Raw genomic sequence first — 19,101 nt, 5'->3', positions numbered from 1 at the left:
GTTAACCAAACCCATTATGTGTAGTCAGTTAAAAGTTTATGTGTATTATGTATTATGTTAGATTATGTGTATTCTGTTATGAGTTTATGTGCATTCAGAATAAGGGATTTTTCTTTTACAACTTAACAAAACGACGTCTTTTTGAGAGACGCGAGGCGCACAGTGCTATATGCGCCCTGGTGCACGGTATAACGATTGGTTTGAACCTCTATTATGAAAAAATTAATCTGGCCAGCATTTTGTCACTTAATTGAGTCGATTTAGTGCAGACAGAAATTAATAGTACGAGAATTATACTCTATCAACTCGATCAATTTTTCTGGAGTTGTATTGAATATTATTGACACAAATGTTTATATTATTTGGTATAACAAAGAAATTATATGATTATACCCAACACTTATAGTATTGGTACCAATTTACACCATAAAAAATCTTGTGAATTTGAAATCATAAAGTGAATGAGTACGAAAGAAAATCATGTGAATTTACAATCAAAAAGTTGAGGAGTATGATGTAATATGTAATTAAGTATTAGTCATTATGTAATTTATTTTTATTTTTTGTAACGTAATAATATTATATACTTTTTGACAAAATTTTCCAACACTTTCAACTCCATGTTCGGTCATGTAGGTGTAACGGACCCATTTGTTTGCCATAGGACACTATCTCTAAACCAAACTACCGTTGTTTGTCCAATATGTAACACTTGGAGAAAGGAATAATTGAAGATTTTATTCTCCTATAAAAATTCAACAACATAAAAAAAAAAAAATAATATTATATAAGATTTGATTATTGTAAAGGGTTGAGATTCAATTCCTGCTACAAATATGACAATTTGGGTATAAATTGAACTTTATATGTGTAGAAAGTGTACAATTTAGTATTGAGTTTTAAACAACTAGATTACCTTAATTTATCTGATTCTGTGTTAGAGACGAGTTCGTGTGGTTGAAGATATAGTCTCGCGTTGGGATTTTAGATTTGAGTTGAATTTTTTGTGTGCAAAAGTGTAAATTTTGATGTTGATTTCTGAAAATAAATTAATTTAATTTATTTTATTATGAGTTTGAGACGAGTTTTTGAGATTCAGAAAATAGTCTAGCATTTGTCTACGGGAAACCTTAGGTTATATAAAAAAAATCATACTTCAAAAAAAAAAAATTAAAAAAAATCATAAGTTAACCCAATCGGTTAGACTATTGACTCGATAATAACATAGGAAAAATACAAAAACTCCTCATCAATCAATCATCAATGTCCAACCTGAGTCCTGAGCTTTAAACTGGAAACTTTAACTGCCCACCGGTTCGCCTCAACATTTAACAGCCTCAGAAACTGAACCTAACAACCTCTGCATTATCACTATCACCATTACTGTTTGGTTATCTGTCCAGAGAAATCAAACACCCCACCGCACAGTACTGGAGCTTTCCAGAAAACCACGACTCTCAGCATTCCGGCTATCCAAGCTGCTTTACAAAGGCGGAGCCGCCGTTGCCGCGGTAGAAAACCTTTGCCTGCGGCGGAGGAGACGCCGGCGGGGAAAAAATGAAGGGACTGTTCAAGTCCAAGCCGAAGACTCCTGTTGACATTGTTCGCCAGACTCGCGATCTTCTCTCCTATGCCGAAAGTGGCCCCTCTTCCGACTCTCGTGATAGCAAGAGAGAAGAAAAGGTCATATTTCTATTCTATATATATATTTTTTAAATGTTTAGATGTAATTCATGTATTATAAAATGGAGCATTCATTATCTCTGCTAAAATCAAATTTAATTCCCAATTAAGAAGAAATTAATGTTAATATACTTTGGTTGGCTTTGCAGATGATGGAGTTGAGCAAACATATCCGGGAATTGAAGTCAATTCTGTATGGGAATAGCGAAGCTGAGCCTGTTGCTGAGGCCTGTGCACAGCTGACTCAAGAGTTCTTTAGGGACAACACATTGCGACTGCTAATCAATTGTCTTCCCAAATTCAATCTAGAGGTAATACTTAATAGTATTCCCAATCACTTTACTGAGTGGAACAAGATGTATATGATGCATAGTTATTCTCAGTTTATCTATCCATGTATGTATGCTTTAATGCCAATCTCTTGAACTAGTTGTGATGCATATGTTTGTTTCGTTAAAGCGCATATACTCAGTTTATGCATCCATGTATGTATACTTCGATACCAATCTCTTGAACAAGTTGTGGTGCATATGTTAGTTTTGTTAATGTGCACACTTTGCAGACTCGTAAAGATGCTACTCAAGTAGTTGCGAATCTGCAAAGGCAGCAAGTTCAGTCGCGGCTGGTTGCTAGTGATTACTTGGAAGCCAATTTGGATCTCATGGATATTTTGATATCAGGGTAAGCTACTTTAGGAAGATGTTTTAGGGAAATCGTGGTCGTCTATGGTGATACTTCTTAACTTCTCTATGCATTTTTGATTTCTGAACATTCGTTATGTTTCTATGATTCTGATTTCTGAACTCTGATCTCTATTCTAGCAGGGTTAAAGGGGTTCTAGAAGCCTCTAGCCCACTTAAATTGAAGCCTCTGTTGTCTATTATTTCTTAGTCATAGCCGCCATGTAACATATAAATATTTCTCTGTATTTATGTGCTGCTTGTTACAAGTCTATGGAGTAAAGTATTTTTGACAAATTTCCACCTCAAATTTGTGATGCAGAAACTTATTATTTGCTGATTTTTCCCTCGTTGTGTTTTTCTTTTGGTAATCTAATGGCAATAAGTGTGACTTTCTTTTTGTGTTCTTCAGTTATGAGAAAGCAGATATTGCATTGCATTATGGTGCTATGCTGAGGGATTGCATTCGCCATCAAAGTGTTGCTCGGTAAGCAACTAATCTGTCATGGTTTATTGTTTTGTACTCTCCCTTTTCCTCTATTTGTTCTGTAATCGGAGAGAGATGCGGACTTTTTAAGAAAACATTTCAAATCTTCTCTCAATTTACAGGTATGTCTTGAATTCGCAACACATGAGGAAGTTTTTTAGCTATATACAGCTACCAAATTTTGACATCGCTGCTGATGCTGCTGCAACTTTTAAGGTTGGTTATGATCTGCCAAGTCCACAAAGGCCTCTATTTATCAATATCATGTCTTCCCCAGCGGTGACCTGATTCAATGGCTAAATTTTGTTACAGGAACTCTTGACAAGACATAAATCAACAGTAGCTGAGTTTCTCTCCAAGAACTATGACTGGGTGAGTGGCTTTTCTCTTTATAATATGCAAGTATTAGCGATTGTGGACCTTATATATGATGCGTCACATCCGAGATCAAAAGGCAGAAGTTCATAATCTGAATGGCCTCTTTGTACTCACTGTTCCTGTAACTAAATTAAATTTCCAACGGGTTTATTAATGTGTGTCCAACTAATACCAGTTTTGTGCTCCCTGCAATGGCTTTGGTTTTAGTTTTTTGCAGAGTATAATTCGCAGCTACTTGAATCTACCAATTACATCACCAGAAGGCAAGCTATAAAGGTGACTTTTATATGGCAGCTCTCATACACCAATTTTTTTATTTTTTTTAGCCTGTTCTTCTAGGCACTTAGAATAGGATGCAGTTTCATATTAACAGTCTCTAAGAGGTTACTTCTTACTTTTGCAGCTATTGGGGGATATCCTTCTGGACCGATCGAATTCTGCTGTCATGACACGTTATGTTAGTTCAAGAGACAACTTGAGAATTCTGATGAATCTTCTCAGGGTGTGTGCTACATTTGTTTTCCACTGTCCCGTATCGTTTATCTACTCTTGTTTGGCACATGCTGACACATCATCTTCCACCAACTCACCAAGAATGTTAGATCCTCATAATTTGCTGATCTTTTATCAATATCTCTGATCTCACATACTCCATATCCTTTTGCAGGAATCAAGCAAGAGCATCCAGATTGAAGCATTTCACGTTTTTAAGGTATCGTCTCTAACTTTAGACATGATGAATGATGTTTGTTTGGTTATTTAATTGGTTGAAAGCTTAGATCACTCTCTAATTGACACCATTTCAACTCCCGAAGCTATTTGCTGCAAATCAGCACAAGCCTCCAGACATCATTAACATCCTGGTCGCAAACAGAAGCAAGCTTTTGCGCCTCTTTGCCGATTTCAAGACTGATAAAGGTACGGAAATGACCATATGAAACACATACAATGCTTTATACAAGAAGGGTTTAGCTGTGTTCGTTCACCTTCTTCATTTTTCTTTAGCAGAGGATGAGCAGTTTGAGGCAGACAAAGCTCAGGTTGTGAGGGAAATTGCTGCACTTGAACCCAAAGAGCTTCCATGAATGGTGTGCTTAGTTTCTTGTACTCCGTATTTAGTTTGTCTACAAATCTTGCATCTGTAATCCTATTTCCTAGTTTGTGGTCCCCACTTGTGAATTTAGTTGTCAATATTTTGGAAAATCTCTTTAAAAGAACTGTCTTGACAGATTTTCTTAGTAAAAATGGTCTGGTTGTCTACCGAAAAATGTTACTGTATTTGTTTCAAACTTTTTTGTAATTATCAAATGTAATTTGTGATACACTTTATTATGTTTTGTGTTCATTGATTATATTAAATCCTTCAAGCCAAGTTGGTTTGTCAGTTGACTCAATAACTACAAGATTTCAAGTTTGACTCTTACAGAAACTGTCTAATGACTTTTTTGATAAAAGGAAAATGTCATTCGAATCAAATTAAGTGCCTTGTTAGAACAAAATTAGTTTTAATGAGAAGTAAAATGGTTGCCCCCAAATTTTAAACCAAGAAACAATGTAATGGGTGTAATAAATTATTTATTTATTTTAATATCAATTAAAACATGTTATGTCAATATGTAATAAAAATAGAGGTAAAAAAATAGAGTTGACGCACCAGCCATCATTCTTGCAGCAGAAAATTTATGATGTTTTGTGCTATTTATTCTGTCTCAACTAAAAGTTGTAGCTAATAGTTGAATTAAACATTTATGTTATGCTCAACAGGGAGCTAATAGATATCTTGATAATGGGTGAATATTGATAGTGATGGATACCACGCTAAAGTACATATTCTTAGGAAAAGGATGAAAATGATGAGACTAATCCAGTTAAAACCTTGAGTGACCACATGAGCACTTTTGTGGGATCTTCTCTACATATTCACTAATTTGCAAGATTTTTTTTTCTCTGAAATAAGGTTTGGTAAGGAATTCAACATTACATCTAGCAGAGTATAGTAGCTGCATCAAACTCTCTACTCAAGGATGCATTTATGGCAGATTGGCAGCATTGCAGCAGAAAGAATGAGATTCTTGATGCGGAACCTGCAGCCACCATAAAAACCTTAAACCCCACAACTATACATTTCATTTTTGCACCATTATAATAGTGAAGCAAATAATGTCAAGAACCAATAATACCTTGCAGATCTGATGATCAACACGGCATAAATAAAGAATGCATATTGGCCCCCCTAGAGTTGCTAGTCTTGACAATTGCATGTACATGGTACTTGAAATATAATTATCAATGTTCAAGTCATGTATGTAGTGCAAGCACCTGTTCTAGCATCACCTTTTCAGGATTCCCATAATGATTTCGTCAATTTTCACTCGACTTTTTAGTAAAGTGCCATCCATTTAACTTGAAAGTTGCACATACTCGCATCTAATTCAGTTGAAGCACACCCCACTTCTCTGTCAATCGCACAGACTAACAGTACATTTACTTACCATAGAACTTTTCTATTTTTTCCATGAAAAAAAAAAAAATTAAAACCAGAAAACTTGTTGTAAAGTGAAACTGAAGAATTGAAGTAAACGCAGTTTAAGGCATTTGGTTTTTTTAGGAGAGAAAGAGTAAGTGTGTTGGAGTGAAATCGAGTAGTCTTTTTGTCTTGGGAATAAAGGTGATTTTACTATTATGTGCATTAACATGAAGGATAGTGGAAACTATTATCAATGTGAAGACCAGAAAGGATAGGATTCAGATGAAAAAAGAAAGGTTATTTTTGATGGAGGGGGCCATGCTACACTTTTACCCAACACTTTGATTAGCAATGAGGCTGGGTGGTAGCTTGGAGGATTTATAAGAGTCTCTTAGGGGAGGAGGGCCTATCCTCAACACCAAAACATGTTTCAGACATGTTCCTTCTTACACAGCCAAATCATTGTGCCAAAGAACAATGGAAATATATAATATAAAATATGTAAAATTAGGACACAATCATCATCACCCTTCATTCAGTTCATAGTTTGCAAGATTGTTTTCTCATTTCCTCATATGGGGATCTTAGTTCCTTCCCTAGCTAGTTCACCCCTTTTCAAAAAGCAGTTTTTTTCAGTTTCATATACTTTATCAAAATACGAAAACATGTAATTGTCAAGATTAAATGTTCACCAATATGCCAAAAGTTAGTTATAACTAGTAGCGACTTGCTCAACGCCAGGCTTTGATGACATGATGCTAGACTTGACTCTTTGAGCTGCCACTCAACAGTAACAATTTTAAGTATAAGATTTTTCGTTTTTAGAATATATACAATCACCCAATGGAAATATCCCGATTTCTGTCTATTCGAAAGTAGACGGAAATTAGGGATTGTGAATAGAAAATGTGTTTCCATTCACTTGAAAGCTTCATAAAATCACGGATTGATGGATGATTTCTGTATATCATCATAAAATTAATTAAAAGAGTGGATGGAAATTTCTGTCCGCCTATCAACTGGATAGAAAGTTCGTCAAGTCGACTGGATATGTTCAAGCGTGTTACAAGAAGTAACTACGTATATCTCCATAGGTTGCACTTTCATTTTCATGGAATAATTACTTATGCTTTGTCATTTTGATTAAGAACATATATATTAAGGTTGATGAAAGGACATGTAACTACTACTTTTGCACTAGCTAGTTCAAGATGAATGAGATATAGAATTATTTCTCATATTATTTTTGTGTTTACCTTATAGGCTAGTGCTCTTTTTGGCTTTATGGATAGAGGCATTTGGCTATATTCCATGAACATGCTTCCCATCATAGTTAGCACAGTTTTGTTTTCTTTCCAAACCCTTCTTTCAAGCAACAAAAAGCTAAGCAAAGAAGACTAGTCTGCCACTACACTAACATGTCCTCAGCTTTAGTCAATCAAATATGAAAGTGGATGGAGATAGATATCCTCATTTACCTCCATCATCAATCGAAGACTTTAATTTGATGTGTTTATATTATAATCAAGATGCATTGAATCTTAGAAATATATGGCATTCTGTCCAAGGTTATCCTGTTGGGACCAACTCAAAATGTCCTTTAAAGAATCTTTAGAAAGTCCCCCCTTCATCTTAGTTTCCTTATCTTTATCCTCAACATACATCACATTTTAATAATACAAGTAATATTAGCGTGTCTATCATTATAATATTTCTGACCTCTTAGCTTGTTTAAACTGGGTCCTGATCAGATTGGACACTTATAAAAAAGATTGATTGAATATATTATAAAATTCGGTTTGATCAATTCGATCTGATTGTACATATATATACCAATTATTATATACTCAATCTCTTGTAAATGCCATCCAATCCCTATTTTAGTTTTAAACAAGAGATCAATTAGAATATACTTAACAAGTTTTAATTGTCTAGCTATATGATGACAACTCTAACCAAATTGGTCAGACAAACAGTTGATTTGGTAGCTACAAGATTCAAGTTCGATTACTTGTAGGGAGCTATCTATTGACATTTTTGGGCTTCACCCAAAGTTCAGGTAGCTACATTCTTAGGCTTCACCTAGAGTTCGAGTAGTTGCGGGAAAATGTTTGAACTTCACACACACACATAATTATAGATTATATTAGCCTGCAGCTAGATAGAGGCATGGGCATATATAAATGCTAAGTACAATAGCCTAATTAAGAAATGTTGAGAAAATATAATTGGCATTATATTATATTATATATTATATATTTCACATAATGATATAATAATAAGTAATTTTTAGACATTCTATATATTCTATATATCATCACTCCCAGCAATCTTTTTAGTACTGATGAATTCATGGTGGAATGGCGGCGAAGCTGAGGAAGACGACCGCTTCCGCGAATACCATCTTGCCCAGAAGAGATAGTTGAGGAAGTTAAGGAAGCTTAAGGTTGCAAGGAACCAGTAGAAGAGATCAAGCCTGTCTTTATTGAGATTATTGTCGGCAAGCCAGCCGCCATTAGAGGAGCCAGAAGTGATCTTATCCACGACAGAGACGAGGACGGAGCTAAGGTAAAAGCCGAAGGAGTAAGAGCAGTAGGTTATGGCGGTTGCGGAAGCTTGCATGCCCTTCAATGGCTGCTTGTAGAAGAACTCGATGAGGCCGACGGCGGTGAACATTTCGGAGACTCCGAAGATGATGTACTGCGGGGTGATCCAGAAGATGGAGAGGATTTCGCGGGAGTTGACGGCGGCGGTTCTCCGTTTTTCCTCCATGACGGCGGCGGAGACCATGGAGAAAGTGGCGAAGAAGAGGCCGAGGCCGATGCGTTGCAGCGGCGTGACGCCGTCTGCCTGGCCGGAGATTGTGCGGGCGAGGGGGACGAAGAAGGCGTCGTAGAGAGGGACGATGAAGATGAGGATGATGTAAGGGATGGCCTGGAGAGACGCCGGCGGGATGTGGAAGGTTTTGGTTAGCTGTGTGTTCATGGCGCTCCCTTGTTGGACTGAGAATGTTTGGAGCTGTGCTAAAATGGTGTTGAAGACAATGGTGCATGCGAAGATTGGGATCACTGAGATCAGTGTCTTCACTTGATCCACTTGTGTCACACTGCAAAGCCGCCATGGACTCTCCTTTGAGTTGCTTGCTCCTTCTTGGCTTTTGATACAAGCCTTGTCCAAAAACCTGCAACCAAAATTTGCTCCAATATTATATTAAGAGAGGTTGGGTGGGAGTTCGAATCCCCTCTTTTATAAAAATATCAATCTGACCAGTATTTTGCCCCTTAATTGAGTCGTCCGGTAAGAATGAGGATTAGTCTGAGTATGATATAGGTTTAAAGTGCCTCTTACAGTTAGATCTGGCCAGGACACCTATGGTCTGGAGATTAGCATCAGTGCCTTTTGCACAAAGTGCATCATTGGTTTTACTAGGTATTATAAGGATAACTTGATCATGCTGCTGGTTACACTATTCCCAGTGGGAGCGGCTTATTGACCTACTTATAAGTTTTATTTGTTAGACTAACTAATTTATTGGTTTGAGCTGGCAGTCAATTATGGGCAATGATTTATCCAATCTCCTTGTGTTCTATTGCCCGAGGCCAGATTTAGTAAACACTTTTTAGATAATGACTGTGAATTTTTCTCATTACTCAAAAAATTAAAATTGATATACAATACTAGAAACAACCCAAAAATCTGGTGAAATAATAGGCCTGGTGTTAATGGGTATAGTAAACTTTTTCATAGTACCATGCATCATGTAACCATACATGATTATAACAGGTACATCAGAAACTATTACCAATAATATTATCCCAAGCAATCATGTATGTATATATGATACTACCGGATGCAAAAGACTAGAGAAATATATTTTCTTTATATAAATATTCCAGGTCATTAAATAATGTTTTTTTTTTCTTATACATATGAAGTGTGTGTATGTATGGATATACCTGAATCCATTACTATAATGAAGAGTGACAGCATCATGAGACATGGAGGTGTGGCTCCCATGAAGCATCCCTGGATCAGATGGAAGTGCATGTTTTCTCTTCAAAAACGCTGCCACAAAAACCTGATCATACATATACATACAAATATATACCAAAATAAAGAAGAAAAAAATTAATTATTATTAAAAATTGAATTGTAATGGAGAAGATAATGCTAGCAAAATATGGGCACAGTAGAAGATCAGAATGATGATGAAAAAGTGAAATGAATTGAATGATTACTTGAGCAATGGGGGTGACAATGTGTCCCTGAGGAGGCTTGTTCCGGTAGAGAAATGCGCCGGAGATCAAGGTGATCAACCCCACGGCCATGACGGCGGCGGAGACGCCGAAGCCGACGTCCATGCCGGAGTGGGTTTGCAGCCAAACGAGGAGCGTGAGAGCAAGAAGCTCCCCCATGGAGAAGGCAAAATACGCCGCATTAAAGTACCTGGAAAGAAGCTTAGATTGTGCTGGGTTTTCTTGGTTGAATTGATCCGCTCCATGGGCGATCATGTTTGGCTTCACACACCCACTCCCTAACGCCACCAAATATAGCGCCACAAAGAATATCAGTGCCTTAAACCCCTTAGCCTCCTCACAATTCCCCCCTTCTAAAACCATGTTGCATTCTCCTGGTTTCAGCTGTGGCAGATGAGCTTGCACAGACAACAATATAAAACCCTACACCATTACAACATTCACATCAGTTCTACCCCGTCCCCGACCTTACAATTGCATTAACAGTCTGTTCTTAATAAGCTAACAGACCTTACAGTTGTATTAACAGTTTGTTTATCTTGTCTTAAGTTGTTACTAGACTAACAATCGACCTTACAATTGCATTAACAGTTTGTTCTTAATAAGCTAACAGACCTTACAGTTGTATTAACAGTTTGTTTATCTTGTCTTAAGTTGTTACTAGACTAACAATCGATCTTACAGTTGTATTAACAGTTTGTTCTTAATACGCTACCAGGCTGCAAACAGCCGACCTTACAGTTGTATTAACAGTTTGTTTATCTTATCTGACTATCTTAATTAATTAAGTATCAAACTAACGGTCAACCTTATAGTTGCATTAGTAATTTGTTTATCGAGTATTGGTTTGGTTAAGGATTGAGTACAAAGGGATAAGGAGAACGTACAGAAAGTTCGACAAAGCCAAAGATAAGCATGGTCCAGAAGCAACCGAGATAAGAATCAGAGAGGTAGCCACCGAGGAGGGCTAAGATGAAGACAGTTCCAACAAAGTTTGTCACTATGTTGGCAGACTTTGACAGCGAAAAGTGCATCTCATTTATCGCGTATGTTATTAGGTTGTTCCCAACCGCCGCTATCGCCATTATCTCAAATCCTTGCACCCCTTCATATCCACCATTTTCACACCAAAAATTCAGTCAAAAATAACACATATATATTGCCTGCAGATCAGATCAGATCAGACATGCATGAAACTTAGTACTAAATATCATGTTTTAATTACTAACCAAGAACGAAAGCAGCGGCTCTCATTCCGCCATGTTTACTAGGATTAGCAGGTCTGCCTCTCCAGTCAAGAGTGGTGGCTGTCTCCTCGGAAACATCATTGTTGTTCTCTTGCTCTTGCCTCCTTCCTCTCTCCATATCCATTCTCACAAAGCTTCAGTTTCTTTGTCTTTCTTGAAAGACCAAAAGAGATAGAAATTAAAGAATATTTTATTTTGAAGCAAGAAGAGAAGGGGCAGTTTGAATTCTCTCTTGGTATATGCTGAATTAACCAGCCATCTGCCACTCATACTTATAGCCAGCCCAATTATAATATAATATAATATTTTTTTTAGTGCCAGGGAAACCCACGGTTACTACATAAGGATGTGTACTGATTAAATCTCTTCTTAGGATTATAGCCGACAAAAAATGATAAATCAGCTTAGACGGTTCAGAGTTGAATGATTCGAACCAAAAAGACTAATATATAGACTAGCTATCATATTACTAAGTTAACAGTCTAACCAACTTAATTAAGGTTGTTTCCATATATAATATACGGAGTAATATTTTATATGATTGGTCAACATTGCATCAACAGTGGATATACTTAATGGACAAAAATTATTGTGTTAATGACATGTATTCGAAGGTCTAATAATGTTGGGTTTGGGACCATATATTATGGGAGCATACATACATCACTCTTTAGGGTCGTCAAAGTTCCACATCCCAAATAATTATTAAGGCCACTATATAATATAAATATATTTGTAAACTCAATCATATTCTTTGGTGCAAAATGCAAACCCCTTAGCTTCATCACTTACTGGTGGATGTAATTAACCACATTCTTTTTTTCTTAGTCAACTTCTCCAATCTTCTTCTTTTTTTTTCCTTTTTTTTTTTAATGTTAGACCACGAGGTGTCTGGAGCGGGCCCTAACGGTAGGAGACACCTTTAAGCCCGTATCATACTCAGACAGTCACATTAATCCCTATTCGCACTGAATCGGCCTAATTAAGGGGTAAAGTGCTTACCAAATTGATTTTTTCATACAAAAGGGGGTTCAAACTTCTCCAATCTTCCTTCCTTCGTGATACACAAATTAAATTAATAATAATAATAATAATAATAATAATAATAATAATAATAATAATAATAATTAATTAATTAAAAAAAAGTTCTTTAATTTCATCCTCTTTCTTCATTCTAATAATCTGTTTATTTTTGAAAAAATGACACTTTTTGTCTTTCATTTACACCTTCATTACTTTTTGCCCTTAATTATTTATGAAATGGCTTTATTCCTCCATCAATTGTCTACGAATTGAATTTTTAAACCTAACTCTAATGGAATTCAAGGGCGAAAAAGAAAAGGAGTCATTATATTATCCGATAATATGCACTAGATAAACCCTATCTTGTGACCAGGCCATAGCCTGCAAAGTAAATAATGCAATTGAATATTCTCAATTGTCAATGGTAAAAATATATAAATTACTAAAAAAGAAAAAGCATGCATGTTTGTAATGAGGAATGACAATAAGTTAAACAAGAGATTGGATGCCACACCATATCACACCTCTATTCCACTGGTAATAGAGTTTTTAACACTTAGTCCAACCAATTGTGGGGTGAATATATGCTCATTATGGAAATTTACATCAATAATGATTATTTAATTTCTTTTATACACAATAAGTTAATTATAAAAATCACCATAAACTATAACTAAATCATAAAAGTCAAGCATCTTGTACTCAGATGACATGTAGTGACCTCTCTTATGTGTGAGGTCATGAGATCGAGCTTCAGTGGGAGCGTTGTTGACTCTTTGTGTTTCATTAGGTTGAGAAAGTATGTTTGAACAGATACTACAATGAATAGAGTCTGTACTACAATGTAACTAAATCATAAAGAATATTGTTTATTTATATATATATATTATATTTTAACTGAAAAGTATTATAGTCGTTTCTCGTAAGATCTCAAATAATAATACCTAAAGACATAAGACACGCTTCAAATTTTTATTGGTTCTTTTCCTACCTTAAAATTTACCCCAACAGGGTGGGGATCCGATTCCCACGGAAGACATGAGGCTTCACGGAAAAATTTAAAATTTAAAAAATTGATAAGAAGTGATAAAAACTCTTTGCGTGCAAAGTATATTGACGACATAGGGACTACTGGACTACTCGCGATTTACCTCCTCCACAAACTTGGGAAGGGGTTCTAGAGCTAGAATTAGTCTAGTATAAATTGGGAAATCTAACGTATATATATAAAAAAATAATAATGATAAGATAATAAAAATTACCCCCTACCCCTCCCCCCAAAACAAACCAGGCCACTTGAGTTCTGTAACCGTAAAACAACAACCGACAAGACGACAGTCGGGTTAATCGCCGTTTAGTACAATCGTACAGAATTGAAGTGGAGAGAACGAGACAAGGAGAGTAATATCATATATGATTGTCCTTTAGTTTTTTTTTTTTTTTTTTTTTTTTTTTTTTTTTTTTTTTTTACTTAGATATAAATGCAGTAAAACTATAATAACCAGTGTCGAAAAGGAAAGTAATATATGATTGCCCTTTGGTTTTCTATCTTCTTTTTTGTCTGATCAACATTTCAAGAAAAAGTAATAAACACTCGTCGTTAGATTCAGGCCATCATCTACGAGGTGATCGAACAACGTTGAATGAAGCCCACATGACTGTGTTACTGTTTTTTTGTTTTTATACTATTAACTTTGTTATAATGCAATATCTGTTTATGTCTCACTGGAACTCAAATATATGATATCCAATTCGAGAGAGTCACTTGACCACAAGGTCATTCACCAGTATGTTATTGTTTTTGTTATGACTATGTTAATTTTTTTTTTTTTTTTTCAATTAATAACTACAAATTAACCGTGGCACACTCTAATCTACCGAAATTTTAGGGTGAGGACATACGGGAGTCTTAGAATTTAGTCTAATTGACTAATTCAAGAAGAAAGTATTATTATTAATGGACAATTAATGAATAGTCTTATCAATGGGATAATTAATGGTGTCTGGTTGTGTTATTAGGATTTTGCATATATCTTGGTAAACATTGTGACATGATGGTGATTATTGCACAAGCAACCTAGTAAAAGTGATTAATTATCATTTTTATTTATCGTAAAACGTGTAACTACTATCCTAAAGTGCACCTTGGGTGAAGTCTGTTTTGTGACCATAATCAACAAATGACCACAAAAAAATAAACTAACCTAAACTTTTTATAGTTGTTCGACTCAAACCGGTAAGACCAATAAACGAGTAACAATAGGGGTTGCCCATATATTAATTAATTTTATTAATTAGTGTGTGAATTCTAGCTAATAATAGAATGTGGATTCAACACAAGAGGAGAAAGCTATTGGAAGTGAGTGGGAATGAACCCAAAAGAAAGATTGGTTTGCTTTAATTTGAGTGCCTAACCACCAACTCATAATAACTTCTTCTTTGACAATTAATGGGTGGTATAGGGGGGAAAAGGTAATTAATTGAATATATTTTAGTTTATTTAATTTCATTTTCTAGCTACACCTTTTTGTATCTAGATTATAGGTTAATTATGTAGTGCCAATTCAATATATGTAAGACCTTTTCATTTGGAAATCTTCATAGTTAATACAATGCAAACTCATTGTCTTGTATATGCATTGGTAGAAAAATGCTTCTTTTTTACTTTCTTACCAAATTTTTTTTTGTTGATCTAAAAAGACAAAAATTTTCATTTATTTCTCGACAATTGATATTTTCATTTCAAGAGAAATTGATAAGAAAAAAAAATCTACCAATATATACAAATGGAAGAAAATTTTCACCTATCCACCCTAAAAGGTGGACATGAATTTTTTTTAAAAAAAAAAAATTGAAAACAATTATGGGTGGATATTCTTTAATTAATTTTCAACCACTTTTCTATAGTACATTAATTAAGTTCATATCTTTTGAAAACTATGAAAATTTGTACTTACCTTAATGGATAAAAATTAAAAAGAAAATAGCCAATTGACCATAATTTGGCCACATTGTTGTCCATTGAGCTTGGTGGACGAATATTTTTGATGCATAAATTTTTAAATATGCATAAGCGTAGACGAAATTCATTTTTTTGACGAAAAAGAAGTGATCGAATTAAAGACGTTATACCTCTTTCAATAATTAAAAATAAGATTTTTAAAAAAATTGTAACACCACCCAACATATACAAGACCAAGTACCTAGAAAGCTAGAACGCATTAGAATTTGATAATTAAATAATTAGAAATATTGGCTCCAACTTCAATTCTAAGATTATTGTAGAGTGCAAGACAACCTAGTCCATGGCTAGGGTATATTCCGACCTAAAATATGAATAATGTGGATTAGAATATTAGGGGACCACGCTCCATCATTTGCTAAAGGTTTCTTATATATTAATATAAATGTTGACTATTTAGCTATGGTGCTAATTAATGGGATTGAAGAAAGTATGGATCTCTATCATGTAATTCTTGATTCTTTTCTTCTTTCTTTTTTTCTTTTCCACGAAAACTCGTAATTACTACTAAATTTAATTATATAATAAATATTTGAAAGATTAAATTAACACTATGATCATAACCAATTGAAGAATTAAGACTTGATTCTAAGTTTTAACAGTAAGGTGTGTGTCTTATTTTTGCCATGCGCATTAGTGGTTAATTTGGGTTTGAGTCATTGTGCATAGAAGTATACAATATATGACATTGATTCTTGAACTGAAATTCATTCAATTTATCTCTTTATAGGTTTGGGGTGAATTTATGTGGTCTAAGATATACACCTTCACCAGAAATCTGAGTTATTAGGAAAAAAAAAAGTGTGAATTGTTTTAAATTTAAAGAATGGATTATTGAAGTTGAATATATAGAAATGGTGTGCATAGGAGTAGATGGTCCCATTGGAGTGTTGGTAGTGGAATGAAGTATGTAGAATTCAAAAGCCATGTCTCCACTTTGTCTCCCACATTATCCATCCAACACACAAAAACTCTCCTCAACTTAACATTATATTGTACTTTAATTAATTTGTGAAATTAACCTCTCCGATCCAAAAAGCCCTATCACATTATATTCGACATAGATTGTATGTGCTACGTTGGCATGCACTCACACCCTAACTTCATCACCGACAACCCAATCCCTCCCCGCCACGTGTCCTCCTTTTCCTCCATTTGTGCTCCATCTACCACCCTTTGGCATCATGTTATTTCTAGGAAACCATATATAGCTGGTAGCTTAAAGAAAGCTATCAAAATGGAGCGGTTTTAGATACATATATTGAAATAAAGTTACACCACAATTGAGGCTAACAGGTGCTGGGAGGAGATTGTTGGGCGATGACTCGGGAGGTTTAAGTTCAACATACTGACACCAAAAGTTAGCACTGAGTGCTAATACACAAATATACTAAAATAAATTTGTGCTACAGTTGAGGCTGGTAGGTATTGGGTGTCGGTGAAGATGATTGAATGATGACTCAGAGTGTCGAGTATAACATCCTGTCATCAAAACGTAGCGTTGATTCTCACCCAAGTGTAATGAAGTAATGAAATAATGCATGTGGTAAATGTTTAGGTTATTGAAAAGAAAAGTTGATCCTATATATCCCTATTGAGGAACAGTAGAATGCTTGAAATGCTGTCAAAGTAATGGTGAACAAGATGTAGGGGGTTAGTTTGAATGGCAGACTTTGTTCTCTTATAACCCTACAATCCACATGTCAAAGTGGTAAGAAAGATGAAACCACATTCACCCCCATTAGCCATAACCTAACCTCACCAATATAATTTTCACTGTTCAATTACTCCAAATAAACTAACATTGCAACTTTCCACTGTTCAATTAGTTGATGAAACAAACATTTAATAACCGGCTTCACAAATTATTTTGTGGACATAGATCCACCTTACAAAGTGGATGTGAGTCCAGATATTCACAATTTACCTTTTAAAAATTCATAATTTGTATATTACGAAGACACAATGTTAACATATATGTAATTGATTATCTTGTTTTGTATTCACAAGTCACCTCTAAATACTACAGTCACAAATTTCCTTCTACATACAGCAGTAATGTGTCTTGTCTTAGAAACACAATTTATATTCTAGAAGTTCACAATTCCAATACAAAAAATACACAATTTATACGTCATTTTTGACTGATAGTACTAATACACGTAGAGAATAGACAAGCCTATCGACCTAACTCTACGTCCGACCAGGTGATGATCGGGAACCTCTGAGTCGTCTTTTCTCTCTTTGTCCAAAAGTCCCTTCACTACTGTAAATGCAGGTATTTATAGGCATGTCGGAGGAGAACACGGTCCGGGCCGTCGGCATGACGACCACGTGGTGCATATGTGTCTCCGGCTAGGCGTTGGTCCTCTGGCACTACCTGTCGTCGACACGTGGAGCCTTGCAAGACGGATGCGCGCAGTTAAGAGGAAACAAGGGAGGTCGATTGGGCAAAAGGGTCAGTCGGGACAGAAGCCGATGGATGCACAACCGGTCGGAGTTTGACTAGGCGACACGAGGTCTGGGTCGACAGGCTTCACCAAGCGGTCAGACGTATATCCTATCAATGACCATGGTCCACCTTGCAAAATGGACCCTGATCTATAGTACAACAACTCTATCCGCTTAAAGTGTCTCCTATAGTTAGAACTTACTCAAAATACATCATAGTCTAATCTAACCCCCTCCCCCCAAAAATTAAGAGACCACTATATTAAAAAGTAAAAGTGCACCACCGTTATTGGCCCTCCGAAACCCCGCACCCGGCGGCGGTGCAAAAAAAAAAAAAAAAAAACATATTGAAACATTAAATCCATGTTTTCTCACCTACTCATCCAAGAAAAAACAACAAAATTTGTACACGTACGCTTTCACATATATATAAAATATAAATGCGATTGACATTTGTATTGTGTGTGTGTTACATCATCAACTTTATACGAAATTGGAAGGAAGGAGATATATAGATCTCGTCACCTTCCTACAATGTCTGATCTGGATATATAATTATATTGTAATATTATTAAAGATGCCAATCAAAACCTGAATTTTCGATCGACATATAATTATTATTTTATTTAATAATTTCGTCGCAGCTGCCGACAATCTTTTGACTTCTGCTTTCTTGTCTATTGAGTATACATCCTAAAGGCTGAAATCATAATGCATGCATACCTAACCCATCATAATTAAAGCCACGGTTAATTTACACCCTGTATGTATGTATATATATACGGATCATACTTGTGTGAAATTGTCTCATAAATCTTTATCCGTAGACGAATCGAGTCAGTTTAAGATGAAAATGTAATGCTTATATTAACAAATGTAATACTAATTAGGAATAAAGTGTTACTTATAAGAAAAAATATAATATTTTGATAGAAAAAAGTAATATTTTTACATTAAAATCTAAAAGTATTACATTTGTCCTCAAAAGTATTGCATTTTCCCTTATAAATAACAAACACCTTATTCCTAATTAGTATTATATTTGATAGTATAAGTATTATATTTTATCTTGATCCGACTCATCTCACGGACAAGGATTTGTGAGACGGTCTAACATAAGTTTTTGCTTATTAATATTTTTTTAAACGTACGTGCACATAAACGTATTTTATATTTTTTAATAAAAAATATAGAATTTCCGGTTAATAAGCATAATTTTAATTTCCAAGTGGGTGCAAAATTGCAAATGAGGTATATATCTAGTTTAAAAATTTACTTTTCATATTTAAAACTTAATTTTTATAGATAATAATATAAAATTTAGAAATGTTTTATTATTTTAACTCTCATAGTCCAACTTTGTTTAATATATATTCCAAAATAATTTGAATGAATCGGAAAACTTTC

At 35.0% G+C, this 19,101-nt stretch overlaps 2 protein-coding genes across 2 annotated transcripts; one reads left to right on the top strand and one right to left on the bottom strand.

Moving 5' to 3' along the window:
* Positions 1 to 1,250: 1,250 nt before the first annotated feature.
* On the top strand, positions 1,251 to 4,580 carry LOC109167027 (putative MO25-like protein At5g47540). Its single transcript, XM_019315925.1, has 11 exons — positions 1,251 to 1,683; positions 1,833 to 1,994; positions 2,246 to 2,364; positions 2,776 to 2,850; positions 2,973 to 3,066; positions 3,163 to 3,222; positions 3,436 to 3,504; positions 3,632 to 3,730; positions 3,896 to 3,940; positions 4,044 to 4,146; positions 4,237 to 4,580. The coding sequence occupies exons 1-11, from the start codon at positions 1,558 to 1,560 to the stop codon at positions 4,311 to 4,313; spliced, it is 1,029 nt and encodes a 342-aa protein (XP_019171470.1). The 5' UTR covers positions 1,251 to 1,557; the 3' UTR covers positions 4,314 to 4,580.
* Positions 4,581 to 7,829: 3,249 nt separating this feature from the next.
* Positions 7,830 to 11,438, bottom strand: LOC109167024 (protein NRT1/ PTR FAMILY 4.3-like). The gene is made up of 5 exons (XM_019315921.1): positions 11,181 to 11,438; positions 10,839 to 11,056; positions 9,934 to 10,374; positions 9,652 to 9,773; positions 7,830 to 8,876 (listed from the first exon to the last, which is right to left on the bottom strand). The coding sequence occupies exons 1-5, from the start codon at positions 11,320 to 11,322 to the stop codon at positions 8,003 to 8,005; spliced, it is 1,797 nt and encodes a 598-aa protein (XP_019171466.1). The 5' UTR covers positions 11,323 to 11,438; the 3' UTR covers positions 7,830 to 8,002.
* Positions 11,439 to 19,101: the final 7,663 nt, after the last annotated feature.

The sequence above is a fragment of the Ipomoea nil genome, unplaced genomic scaffold, assembly GCF_001879475.1.
Source record: "Ipomoea nil cultivar Tokyo-kokei standard unplaced genomic scaffold, Asagao_1.1 scaffold3147, whole genome shotgun sequence".
NCBI classification, from domain to species: domain Eukaryota; kingdom Viridiplantae; phylum Streptophyta; class Magnoliopsida; order Solanales; family Convolvulaceae; genus Ipomoea; species Ipomoea nil.
The sequence above is the reverse complement of the archived record's forward strand: the minus strand, read 5'-3'. Positions and strand labels throughout refer to the sequence as shown.

Excerpts from the sequence above, each read along its gene's own strand:
- LOC109167027 (XM_019315925.1), top strand. The coding sequence starts at position 1,558 with ATGAAGGGACTGTTCAAGTCCAAGCCGAAGACTCCTGTTGACATTGTT. Across the intron at positions 1,995-2,245 it reads TTCCCAAATTCAATCTAGAG|ACTCGTAAAGATGCTACTCA; the intron begins GTAATACTTAAT and ends CACACTTTGCAG. Across the intron at positions 2,365-2,775 it reads ATGGATATTTTGATATCAGG|TTATGAGAAAGCAGATATTG; the intron begins GTAAGCTACTTT and ends TGTGTTCTTCAG.
- LOC109167024 (XM_019315921.1), bottom strand. The coding sequence starts at position 11,322 with ATGGATATGGAGAGAGGAAGGAGGCAAGAGCAAGAGAACAACAATGAT. Across the intron at positions 9,774-9,933 it reads TTGTCACCCCCATTGCTCAA|GTTTTTGTGGCAGCGTTTTT; the intron begins GTAATCATTCAA and ends ATGTATGATCAG. Across the intron at positions 8,877-9,651 it reads CATTATAGTAATGGATTCAG|GTTTTTGGACAAGGCTTGTA; the intron begins GTATATCCATAC and ends TTTTGGTTGCAG.